Source organism: Mustela putorius, unplaced genomic scaffold (genome assembly GCF_011764305.1).
Source record: "Mustela putorius furo isolate JIRA1106 unplaced genomic scaffold, ASM1176430v1.1 tig00003853_pilon_pilon_pilon, whole genome shotgun sequence".
In the NCBI taxonomy this organism is placed as follows: domain Eukaryota; kingdom Metazoa; phylum Chordata; class Mammalia; order Carnivora; family Mustelidae; genus Mustela; species Mustela putorius.
This window is the reverse complement of record NW_025422005.1, coordinates 64,612,108-64,625,632: the sequence shown is the minus strand read 5'-3', so window position 1 is coordinate 64,625,632 and position 13,525 is coordinate 64,612,108. Positions and strand designations below refer to the sequence as shown.

General features: G+C 36.3%; 1 protein-coding gene across 2 annotated transcripts in view; it reads right to left on the bottom strand.

Annotated features, from left to right (window-relative positions):
- MIGA1 (mitoguardin 1) overlaps positions 1–13,525 on the bottom strand; it is a 104,255-nt gene that overhangs the window by 85,604 nt on the left and 5,126 nt on the right. For both annotated transcript variants that reach the window (XM_045064745.1, XM_045064746.1), the window contains exons 3-4: positions 2,773–2,950; positions 660–796 (exon numbers count right to left, since the gene is read on the bottom strand). In XM_045064745.1, the coding sequence (XP_044920680.1) occupies positions 660–796; positions 2,773–2,950 (315 nt within the window). The remainder of the gene's footprint in view (positions 1–659; positions 797–2,772; positions 2,951–13,525) is intronic.

The following is a 13,525-nucleotide window of genomic DNA, read 5'->3' as shown; positions in this document are numbered from 1 at the left end:
GTAGAGGCATATGCTCTCAGAAGTATATATGTTACCATATATTACTAATATTTATTGGAAATTACCAATGTTGCTTATCTCTAAGGATAACCAAGAGGATCAGGAACACATTTATCACTATACATTTTTTGCCTATTCTTTATTTAGTAGCAAATATATATCCTACCTATTTAATACATTTCTACTATATTAAACTTCAACAAATACTAACTTTATTCCTCATTCAATACTACATTAATGCTCAAAAGAATAAGGTGAGGAACTCCACACTTGGCTTCAGCAAGCCACACTTTTACCTACCCAGGCTCATTATTTTGTGACCTAGTACAAAGGTTGGCTGTTTTGCAGAACAGCTTTTTTGCAGAACAGCTAGTTTTGCAGCCTTTTTGCAGAACAGCTAGTTTTGAAGCAATTCTTCCACATCAACACTATTCTACAGGACCCATTTGTCCACATCACTTACTCAAAGAAAGCTGGAACCCATGTCTTGTTATTCAGCAAAAGGAAAATTTTACTCGCTTAAAGGAAACAGACACAACCAGATGATTTAAGGTTCTTTCCATACCAAGGGCTATCTATAATTATATAACATTTAAACAAATAGGTAACAAAAGACAAAAAAGCAAATCTATAAAATAATAATTTTTTTCATTACTTACAGAGGCTAAACTCTGTGCAGAACCTGAGTATTTACTGAAAAGTCCTCCATTAGCATAGTTACAAGACTGAGATCCTTTGTCTTTGGCGGAACTTAAAGATAAAGTCAAATTCTGTCTACTACTGGAACAACTTGAACCTACCAAACAAATATATCAATAATATTAGAAGTAATAGTAACTCCAATGATAAATTTCAGGTAAAATCTCAAAGTTTATATTATATTCATTCAGAAAGCTTCTAATTTCAAAATTCATTTCACTCAATTGTGTAATTATTAAATGTATACCATTATTAAAATCTACATCTCTTCACAATTGCTTTTAACATTGCTAAACTCTGCTTCCTAAATAAAGAATAAAATATTCACTAATTAATTAGAGCAATATTTGAATAATCTATTGTAATCACTATAAAAATACTGTCAACTAGTGTGCCTAGCTTGCTCAGTCAGTAGAACGTGTAACTCTTGATCTTGGGTTTATGAGTTCAAGTTCCATTTTGGGTGCTGAGACTGATTAAAAATAAAATCTTTCTAAAAAAATACTGGCAACTATAAACATTCAAGTTACAAATTTAACAAAATATAAGCACTTCCTTTCCTGAACTTACATCTAAACTATATCCATATCACATTACATTATAATCAGTTTTTTATACTTCTATCTCCCCTAAACACCTATCTATCCATCTATGGCAGACACTGTGTCTTTGTTCACCTTAATCCAACAGTTAAGACACTCTTCAATTCCTGGACTTATATGTCCCGGAGCAGGTCACGTAAGCTTTCCTTATCTCAATTTTCTTTATGTCTAAACACTAGCACAGGATATAGTCCTAATCCTTAGGATTGCTATGAAGGTTAAATAATGAAGTGAATACACAGAATTTAGCACTACATCCGAGATCTAATAATCTCATTAAGTGAGAACCATCATTACTGCAATGTTCACTATGCTTGGCACAAAAACAGTCATTCATTGATTATTTGCTGGACAAACTAATCACAAAAGCATATAATACTCTAAATAATAAATTAAAATTTAAAATTTAATAAATAAAAAACTCAGCATGCTCAAGAAATTATTGTTATTGATACAATTTGGCAGTAAGTATTACATCTCTAACAAAAACTATCTTTGAAAGACCAGCAATTCTACTTTTACTTATATACTAAGAAAATAATTAGACAAGTATATGCAAAGCAAGAAAAACATTCTAAAGAGAACAACAGGGAACTGCTTAAATAAATTGAGTATGTGTTTTCAAATTTAACACTAAGTGCATATTAAAAATGATAGCACAGGGGTGCCTGGGTGGCTCAGTGGGTTAAAGCCTCTGCCTTCAGCTCAGGTCATGATCCCAGGGTCCTGGGATCAAGCCCGTGTCAGGCTCTCGGCTCAGCAGGGAGCCTGATTCCCTTCCTCTCTCTCTGCCTGACTCTCTGCCTACTTGTAATCTCTGTCTGTCAAATAAATAAATAAAATATTTTTTTAAAAAAATGATAGCACAGGGGCGCCTGGGTGGCTCAGTGGGTTAAAGCCTCTGCCTTCGGCTCAGGTCATGATCCCAGGGTCCTGGGATCAAGCCCCGCATAGGGCTCTCTGCTCAGCAGGGAGCCTGCTTCCTCCTTTCTCTCTCTCTGCCTGCCTCTCTGACTGCTTGTGATCTGTTGGTCAAATAAATTAACAAAATCTTTAAAAAAAAAAAAAACGATAGCACAGAAATATATTTGTGGACCTAGAAAAACATTCTTATATATTGCTAATTTTCTTACAAGAAAGCTACAAAAGGTATAATCATAATTTCACTGTATACCATTTACTTCTACATAATATAGAATTTTATGTCTCAATATATTTAAATGCAAATAGAAACGAATAGATAAATGCCAAAGTATTATCAGTCATTACTTCTAGGTACAAGAATATCAGGTGATTTTAATTTTTTGTTTGCTTATCTGTATTTTCTAATCTTTCTAAAATGAATCTGTATTATCTGTAAGTTAAATATTAAGGAAAGGAATTTTGGAGACTGAAACACAGAAATCACTGCACCCCAGTTATGATTTATACATAAAATTTCTTTTTTTAGACTTCAGCTATCTCCACCTACCTTTGTCTGATGCTGCTCTTTTAGTGTATTCAAGTACAAGGTGCTCTGGTTCCCATGGTAATGCTTTTCCTTTCTTCTTTCCACGTCTTCTTTTAAAGTGATGGGCCAGAAAAATTACAGATACAGCACTCACTGCAGTTACCACAAACAACTTCTTTGCTACTGGTGAAAATTTTATCTGGAAAAGATGCAGGTTGATTGAAAAAAGCTTCCTATATTTATTCACTTAAAATAAATATTTAGGAACAAAATTATTCTTAAGCTAACCTAGCTCTAAGTACTACTAGAGAGGATATTATTAAGTACTACTAAGAGAATATTATTTCACACTCTTTAAATGACAGCTAGCCCAACTTGAATTTTAAAAACAAGCAAAGTGTATTAATTTATTACTTTCTGAAGTTCTTAGGTAAACAATATTACCATAAAAGTCAAAAGGAATACAAAACAATTCAACCTCATTAAAATTTGTTGAACAACTAAAGAATTTTCATGCAAATAAATGTCTGAATCACTGCAAGATTTTAAATTTCAGAGTTTTGCTTTGTTTTGGTTTTGTTTTTTGAGTAGGCTCCATGCCCAGTGTAGAGCCCAATGTGGGGCTTGAACTCACAACCCTGAAATCAAGAACTGAGCTGAGATCAAGAGTCAGATGCTTAACCAACTGAGCCACCCACACACCTCTAATTCAGTTTTAAAACAAAACAATTTTTTCTTAAACTATCTGGAAATGTGGACAAACATGAGTTAACTCAATTTCTTTTATTTTTTTTTTTTAAGATTGATTGATCGATTGATTTTGGAGAGAGAGTGCACACACATAAGCAGGAGGGGGCAGAGGGAGAAAGAATCTCAACCAGATTCTGTGCTGAATGCAGAGCTTGATGTGGGGCTTGATCTCACGACCCTGAGATCATGACCAAGCTGACCAAGAGTCAGATGCTTAACTGACTGTGCCACCCAGGAGCCAAGAATTAACTCAGCTTTTTTTAAAAGATTTTATTTATCTGAGAGAGAGTGAAAGGGAACATGAGTGGGATGGAAAGGTAGAACCACACTCCCTGAAAGTAGGTAGCCCAATAGAGGGCTCGATCCCAGGACCCCAGGATCATGACCTGAGTCAAAGGCAGTTGCTTAACCGAATGAGCCACCCAGTAGCCCCAAATTAACTCAATTTCTAAATGCTATCTGAATAAGCCCTTTTATGCATGAATTATTCAACAAATATTTACTCAGCATTTTACAATGTACCACACTGTACTATGAAAATTTTACTATAATTCTCTTCAATAAACAAATATCAATGCCTTCCAATGATCAGGAAGCACTAGGTATAGAGGACACAGGTCTTGCCTCCTTCAAGCAGTATGCTAATAATAGAAACAAATATATTCACAGATACAGTATAGTATGATAAATACAGTAATATAAGTATACAGTAAGTATTAACATCAGACCAAGAGTTAATTAACTTTGTCTTGGGGGACAGACACTATCAATCTCCTAAAATACAAGAGCTATAAAAATAAAGCCATAGTCTTGGGGCAAATGGGTGGCTCAATGTGTGAAAGCCTCTGCCTTCGGCTCAGGTCATGATCCCAGGGTACTGGGATGGAGCCCCGCATCGGGCTTTCTGCTCAGCAGGGAGCCTGCTTCCTCCTCTCTCTCTCTCTGCCTCTCTGCCTACTTGTGGTCTCTGTCTGTCAAATAAATAAATAAATAAAATCTTTTTAAAAAATAAATAAATAAAGCCATAGTCTTGAGATGTAGAGAACTGGAGACAGTGTCACTTCCAAACACAACACTAAAAGAAGGAGAAAAATGGCAAGTTCTCATTTTTTCTTGAACCCATCACAATGCTGAGGTCAGAGGGCAACCAACTGGCCTTAAAACTAAAGAAACACAGGGATCTGTATGAACAGATAGGACATAAGTTCTGGCATGCAGAGATAAAACACAGCAGGATATCAATAAGAGTTCAGCTAGTATGGCTGGTAAATTGGTAAAGACAGCTGCACTCGTGAGAGAGGTTTGTAAAGTGCCCCTGGGGGTAGGGGGGATGCTGCAAAGATAGCAGTAATGCATACTTTTTGCAGATTTTATCTTCATGAATCCCACCAGGCTCTACTTATAGAAAGACTACTAGAGTCCTGAGTCTCCCTAATAGTGCAGAACTGGGGGAGCGAAACAGGAGTTTTTGTGGAAGGGCATGAATTGCCTCAATACCCTTCTCTATCCCTTAAAAAGAACAAAAGACTTAATCCGTGGGATGTAGCTTTAACTTTCAAGGGAAATTTATACTGTTAAATGCTTATATTAAAGAAGAAAGGTATCAAATCCATAATCTGAATTTCTGCCTTTAGAAACTAGAAAAAAGAACAAATTCAATCCAAAGCAAGCAGAAGACAGGAATAAAGACTAAACAGAAATCAATGAAATAGAAAACCAAATCAATAAAATCAAATGTTTAAAAAAAAAAAAAATCACTAGGTTCACTGCCAGTAGGTTCTGGGGGTGGGGATGGGGGCGGGGGAGGGAGGGGGGGTATCAATGAAACTGACAAAGCTCTAGCCAGTCTGACCAAAAACAAACTAAAGAGAGAGGGAGAGAGAGAAAAGACACATATTACCAAAATCAGAAATAAAAGATATCATCACTTAAAGGCCTTACAGGTAAGAAAAGGACTACTAAACAACTCTATGTCCACAAATTCAACAATTTTAAATGAAATGAACCAATTTCTTCAAAAACAGAAACTATCCAAATTCACTCAGAAAGAAATAAATAGCATGAATATTACATATGTACGGAAGAAACTTGAATATGTAGTTAAATAAAGTCTTTTAACAAATGATAGGGCAAATTCTACTAAATATTTAAGAAAGAAATATCAATTCCATTGAATGAGGGAATCTTTCCCAATCATTTTTGAAGCCAGCATTACTATTAATATCAAATCCAAAGACATTACAAAAAAAATTATAGGCTAGTACCTACAATGTTGACAGATTAAAAAAAAAAATCCAAGGGACGCCTGGGTGGCTCAGTTGGTTGGACAACTGCCTTCGGCTCAGGTCATGATCCTGGAGTCCTGGGATCGAGTCCCGCATCAGGCTCCCAGCTCCATGGGGAGTCTGCTTCTCTCTCTGACCTTCTCCTCGCTCATGCTCTCTCTCACTGTCTCTCTCTCAAGTAAATAAATAAAATCTTAAAAAAAAAAATCCTTCATAAAATATTAACACATTGAATCTAGCAGTATGTAAAATGAATACTGTATAAGATAAGTAGTGTATGTCCAAGGAATACAAATCTGGTTTAACATTCAAAAATCAATTAATGTAACTTACCATAATAACAAACCAAGAAGAAAAGCCACAATATAATCTCAATAGATTTAAAAAGAACATTTGAAAATATTCAACAGCCACTCATGATTTTTAAAACACTCAGCACCTGGGTGGCTCAGTGGGTTAAGCCTCTGCCTTCACCTCAGGTCATGATCTCAGGATTCCGAGATCGAGTCCCGAGTTGGGCTCTCTGCTCAGCAGGGAGCCCGCTTCCCCTCTCTTTCTGCCTCTCTGCCTACTTGTGATCTCTCTTTCTCTGTCAAATAAATAAATAAAATCTTTAAAAAATAAAAAAAACACTCAGCAAATTAGGACTAGAAGGTATGTGACTTAGTGCCCCCCCCCCAAATTCACATTCACTTTGAATATCTGGTTATGATCTTATTTAAAAATAAAGTTTTTGTCCATGTAACTAAGGTAAGAATCAAGATGACATCACACTGTTTTAGGGTGGGTCCTAAATCAAATAAGTGTCTTTATAAGGGATTAAAGGACACAGACACAAAAGAGAAAGCCTTGTGAAGAGGGAGGCAGAGATTACAGTTACACTGCCACAGCCAAGGAATGACTGAAGCTACCAGAACTAACATCATGTTAAAAGTATAAGCCAATATAAGAATTCAAGTAAAAAGAATAAAAGGAATACACATTGGTAAGGAAGAAGTAAAACTGTATTTGCATAAAATTTTGATTGTCTGTGTGGAATACCCCCCAAAATCTACCCAAATTCCCTAGAACTGATAGGTAAATAGGCCAGTCTGTAACAGCAATAAGCAACTGGACATTAAAATTTAAAAAGCAACAGCATTGATAATAGCACCAAGTAAAAGAAAAAAAATACTTAGAGATAAATCTAAATAAAAATCAGTGCTAGTTAACAACAAAACATTGATGAAAGAAATCAATAAAAATAAAAGGAGAGCTACAACATGTTCATGGATTATAAAACGTTGTTTCTCTCCAATTTGATGTACAAAAAAAACCCAATATAATCCTAGTCAAAAGCCCAGCAAAAAAAATTTTAAGATTTTATTTATTTATTTGAGAGAGAGGAAGCATGAACAGGTGGGAGGGGAGAGGGAGGAGGAGAAGCAGACTCCCTGCTGAGCAGGGAGCCTGAAGCAGGCTCCATTATCCCAGGACCTGACCTGAGCCAAAGGCAGATGCATAACCTACTGAGCCACCCAGGCAAAACACAGCAAAAATTTTTGTAGATACTGGTAGCTCCTTATTAAAAAAAAAAAAAAAAAAAAAAAAAAAAAAAAAAAAAAAAAAAAAATTAAGGAAAGGCAAAGGAACTGGAATAACCAAAATAACTCTGAAAAAGAACAAAGTTGGAGAACTTGCTCTACCAATTTCAAAACTTAACTGTAAAGCTACAATAATTAAAACAGTATGGTATTGGTGAAACAACAGACATACAGATCAATGCAACAGTATAGAATTCAGAAATAAACCTGCACAAATAGAGTCAATCTATTTTTGTCAAAAGTAAATTCAAGAAAGAAATTTTGAGAAGAAAACACAGAAAATGTATGTAATCTAGAAATCCACCAAGACCCACAAACCACCTACATGTCCCTCCACAGGTAAATGGATAAAGTGGTACATCCATACAATGGAACACTCAGCAACAAATGATATTCAAACATATAACAACGTGAATGAATCTCAAATGTATTATGTTAAGTGAAAAAAATCCAATTCCAAAGATTATGTACTGTATAATTTCACACCACATACAATAATTCACTCACGGATCATAAACCTAAAACCCTTAAGAACATAAAATCGAAAACTAGAAAAGTTCTAGAAGCAAGCATAAAAGAAAATCTCTGTGACTTTTGGTTAGGCAAATATTTCTTAGAGAAAACACCGAGAACCTGATTCATTACAAAAAAAGAAAAAAGTTAGCAAATGGACTTCAGAATCAAAAACTTCTGCTCTTTAAAAGGCACTGCTTAGGGGCGCCTGGGTGGCTCAGTCACTTAGGCCTCTGGCTCTTGATTCATGGGCTCAAGCCTGCATTGGGTTCTGTCCTCAGTGGGGAGTCTGAAATTCTTTCACCTCCTTCCCTCTGCCCTTCTCCTGCTTACATGAGCTCTTTCTCTAAAATAAGTAAGTCTTTAAAAACATAAATAAAGGGGTGCCTGGGTGGCTCAGTCGTTAAATGCCTGCCTTTGGCTCAGTTCATGATCCCAGAACCCTGGGATCCAGCCCTGCAGTGGGCTCCCTGCTCAGTGGAAAGTCTGCTTCTCCCTCTCCCACTCCTGTTGCTTGTGTTCCCACTCTTGCTGTCAAATAAATAAATAAAATCTATAAATCTATCAATCAATCAATCAACCAATGGCACTTTCCAGAAACTGAAAAGACAATCTACAGACTAGAAAAAAAAAGTTGCAATTGATTTATCTGATAAAGGAACTGTATCCAGGATATATAAAGAATTCTCAAAACTCAGTAAGAAAACAACCCAATTTAAAAATGGGCAAAAGCTTTCAATAGACACATCAACAAAAATTTACAGGTGGCAAATAAGTATATGAAATCATGTTCAACATTACTAGTCCTTAGGGAAAATCAAATAAAAACCACAACGAGGGGCGCATGGGTTGCTCAGTGGATTAAAGTCTCTGCCTTCGGCTCAGGTCATGATCTCAGGGTCCTGGATCGAGCTCCACATCAGGCTCTCTGATCAGCCTGCTTCTCCCTCTTTCTCTCTGCCGTCCTCTCTGCCTACTTGTGATCTCTCTGTCAAATAAATAAATAAATAATCTTAAAAAAAAACACACACACAATGAGATTCTACTATTCTATTAGAATGGCTAAAATTAAAAGATTGGCAATCCCAATGATATGGCCACTTTGGAAGAAGTCTGGAATTTTCTTTAAAGATTAAATATATCCCAGCCTGAGGGGCTCAGTTGGTTAAGCCTCGGTCTCTTGTTTGGGGCTCTGATGGTGATTTCGTGGTCAAGCCCCATTTTAGGCTTCATCCTCAATCAAGAGTCTGCTTCAGATTCTCTTTCCCTCTCTGCCCCTCTCTGCGCTCTCTCTCTCTTTCTCAAGTAAATAAAAATTTATAAAAATGTTTAAAAAAAATTTTTTAATTAAATATATCCCTATCTTATGATTCAGTCATTCCACTCCCAAGAGAAATGAAAGCATATGTCTATACAAAGACTTATATGGGAATGATCTTAGCAGCTTTACTTACAATTAAAAAGTAAAAACAGGAAACAACCCAATGTCCACCAATAGCTGAACACGTGAACAAACTGTGGTATATCCATACAATGGAATACTATGCAGTAATAAAAGAGAATTAACTACTGATATACACAACATATATATATATTTCAAATTCAGACTAAGTGAAAAAAAAAGAGAGAAGAAAGTTTATATTGTATAATTTTATATAAAAAAGAAAATGCAAACAAATCCGTAGTGATAAAAAGGAGATCAGTGGTTGCCTGGAGGAAAATGAGGCAGGGGACAGGGAAAATGCAAAGGGAGAGATTACGAAGGGGAATGAGAAACTTCTGGAGATCATGGATGTGTTCATTATCCTGATTGTGGCAAGACTTTCAGAGGTATAATATACACATGTATGTCAAAACTTAAATTGTATACTTTAAATATGGGACAGTGTAATATCTGTCAATTATACCTCAATAAGGCTATTTGTAAAATAACATCTGGGTTCTACACAAAAATTGCTCATTTTCCGGAGTACCAGAAATGACTTACTTCTATTTGCCATTAGCATATGGCCTCAGTGACTATGATTTAACAAAAAATTTAAAACTATTCTCTAGTTTTCCTCCAAGTCCATTTAAATTCCTTCAAAACTATCAAGAAAAATTAGAACATTCCAACAACACCTCAAATTGTTTCCCTTCACAAACTTTAAGAATTATTCTCTTAAGCAATGTGTCTATTATAGGCATTAGCGAATTTTTTAAAGATTTATTTATTTGAGGGGCGCCTGGGTGGCTCAGTCGTTAAGCGTCTGCCTTTGGCTTGGGTCATGATCCCAGGGTCCTGGGATCGAGCCCCACATCGGGCTCCCTGCTTGGCAGGAAGCCTGCTTCTCCCTCTCCCACTTCCTCTGCTCATGTTCCTACTCTCGCTGTATCTCTATCAAATAAATAAATAAAATCTTAAAAAAAAAAGATTTATTTATTTGAGAGAGAAAAAGAAAAAGAAAGAATGGGAGGAGGGGCAGAAGGAGAAAGATAGTCCCAAGCAGACTCCATACCAAGTGTGGAGCCCAGCGCTGGACCACACTTGCATCTAAACACCCTGAGATTATAACCCAAGCCAAAATCAAGAGTCAAATGCCTAACCAACTATGCCACCCAGGAGCCCTACAAATTTTTATTTCTTTACATTTCTGTTTTTCCCTCTGGAACCATACCTTCAGTGTTAAGAGCAACCACATGAGATTTGGAAAAAAACGACACTCCCTGAAATTGGATTCTAAATACTCAATAATAAATTCTAAAAACAGCGCTATCATTGGGACACGTGGCTGGCTCAGTCACTGGAGCATGGGACTCCTGATCTCAGGGTTGTGAATTCAAGCCACAGGTTGGGTGTAGAGATTACTTAAAAATAAAATCTTAGAAAATGTCTTTAATTAAAAATAAAAACAGCACTATTAAGAAAATCTTTTTTTTTTTAAGATTTTATTTATTTATTTGACAGCCAGAAATCACATGTAGGCAGAGAGGCAGGCAGAGAGAGAGAGGAAGAGAAGCAGGCTTCCTGCTGAGCAGAAAGCCCAATGCGGGGCTCAATCTCAGGACCCTGGGATCATGACCTGAGCTGGAGGCAGAGGCTTTAACCCACTGAGCCACCCAGGTGCCCCAGAACATATTCTTAATTTCAATATTTTTATAAACTGCCATGACCTCATTATCAAAAAAATACTAATCTTAGATCAAATGTAAAGATTAGTATTTATTGCAGGAGTAAATGTAAAATAAGAAATTAAGATCTCCATTACGGAAAAATAATCTATTAATAAAGGCCCAGTCACAGCTAAGTGATCATGGCTGCTTAAATTGTCAGTTCTATATCCAAGGGCACTAAAGTTAGAGAACTACTATGAGATATAAATAAAAAATTAAAACTGCTCCATCAGACATATAATGTTCTTTACTAATATAAATTCAAATACAATAAAAATCAATTTACTTTTATTAAAATTCAAGTTCTGTTTATATCTTATATATTTTTACATAAAAGACCTATTGAAGTTTATAATCATAATCTCATGAAAAAATAAATCTTTCCATGACAGGGATGCCTGGGTGGCTCAGAGGTTTAGCCTCTACCTTTGGCTTGGGTCGTGGTCTCGGGGTCCTGGGATCAAGCCCCACATCCAGCTCTCTGCTCTGTGGGGAGCCTTCTTCCCCCTCTCTCTCTCTGCCTACTTGTGATCTCTCTGTATCAAATAAATAAAATCTTAAAAAAAAAAAAAAAAACCTTTCCATGACAAAAAAAGTAACACATTTCCCAGAGAAAATGTTTATCCTAAGTAATCTAGAAAATACAACACTTGAAAGTCTCTTACTCCTGCTTATCACTTCTTGTTTTGTTACTCCTCTCCACCATAGGGAAGTCAATCGCTTCTTATATCATTGCCTGCAACACTGGAAATAGCATCTCAGAATCCTAAAGCTCAGAGAGGTTTTCTGTGGTGATGCAGTTCATTTCCTCACCTCCAGACAAATGAAAACTAGACACATGTCCTATTCATTCAACAAGAATTGAGCATCTATTTATGGCCCAGACACTGAAAACACAAAGGAAAAGAACACTACTCCTTATGATCAGATTTCACAACCCTGCCCACTTCATAACCTGATGCTATGATTAATGCTCTTTGTCAATTTTCCCCCACCATCTAATGTTCTCTGGAAACAGAGAACAGATAGTCACACACGAGTCTCCTGTTCTAATAACCTTATTTCCCTTTACTCAGCAAAAGGATTCAGTTGATCTATTCCTCAAACACAGTACTTACAACACCTTTATTTTGGCGACGGGGGGGCAGGGATGAAGGGGTGGTTTCTACAAACTTTATTAAGGTTCTAAGCTCAGTAAGGGCTGGAACTATGCCTATATCTTGCTCACCACATTATGTCTTGACTGAAACACAGTAGAGGCTTAATAGATATACTTTGAATGCATCTTTCTGATAACTAGAACATACTGCATGCAAACTGTAAACTCTGAATAAATGGGAATAACCCTTTCCTCATAAGGTTGTTGTGGATAGATAACATACATAACATACATAATATCTGACACGTAGCAGGTACTCAAAAATGTGAGCTATGATTTAATGCTAATTTAAAAAATTAAAACAGAAATAATTTTCTTTTTTAATTTATTTGACAGACAAAGATCACAAGTAGGCAGAGAGGCAGGCAGAGAGAGAGGAAGGAAAGCAGGCTCCTCTGTGGAGCAGGGAGCCCGATGCGGGGCTCGATCCCAGGACCTGGGATCATGACCTGAGCCGAAAGCAGAGGCTTTAACCCACCCAGGTGAGCCACCCAGGTGCCCCAGAAATAATTATTTTAAAGATTTTATTTATTTATTTATTTATTTGAGAAAGGGAGAGCACAAGCATGGGAGGGGCAGAGGCAGAGGGAAAAGCAGACTACCCACTGAGCAGGGAGCCCAATGTGGGGCTTGATCCCAGGACCCCAAGATTATAACCTAAACCGAAGGCAGACACTTAACCAGCTGACCCACCCAGGTGCCCCGAAATAACTTTAGATTTACAGAAAAGCTGCAAAGATAGTAGGGTTCCTATATACCCATCACTTGGGATTTTCCTGATATTAACATCTTATATAACCTCTTGTAAAACTAAAAAATTTACATTAAAACAAAACAAAAAAGCTAACAGTACAATATTATTAACTAAACTATAGACTTTATTCTGATTTCACCAGTTTTTCCACTGATGTTCTTTTTCAATTCCAGGACCAGTTCAGGATGCTACAGTGCATTTAGACAGCTTTTTATCCTAAGTGCTTAAAATTTGTCTTTGTCTTTCTCACTTGACACTCTGAATTTGAAGAATCAACTAAACTACTTGCCTCTTCATGTTGTGGTGGAAAATCAGAGTCTGTTTCTATTACATGATAAACAGTAATATTCCAAAGCAATCCTTAAGAAAAGTACAGAACCAAAAGAGACAAAAGTATTTTGTTTAGAGTATATATTCACTAAATGAAAGAACAAATACTTGGAAAATGTATTATTACTTAAATAAATGACACAGGGAAATATAATAGGAGTTAACATTTATTGCATGTCAAATATGGTAAATTGGCTTCAAAGAGGTTAAGTGACCTGCCAAAGATCACACAATTCCGCAGTGGTGA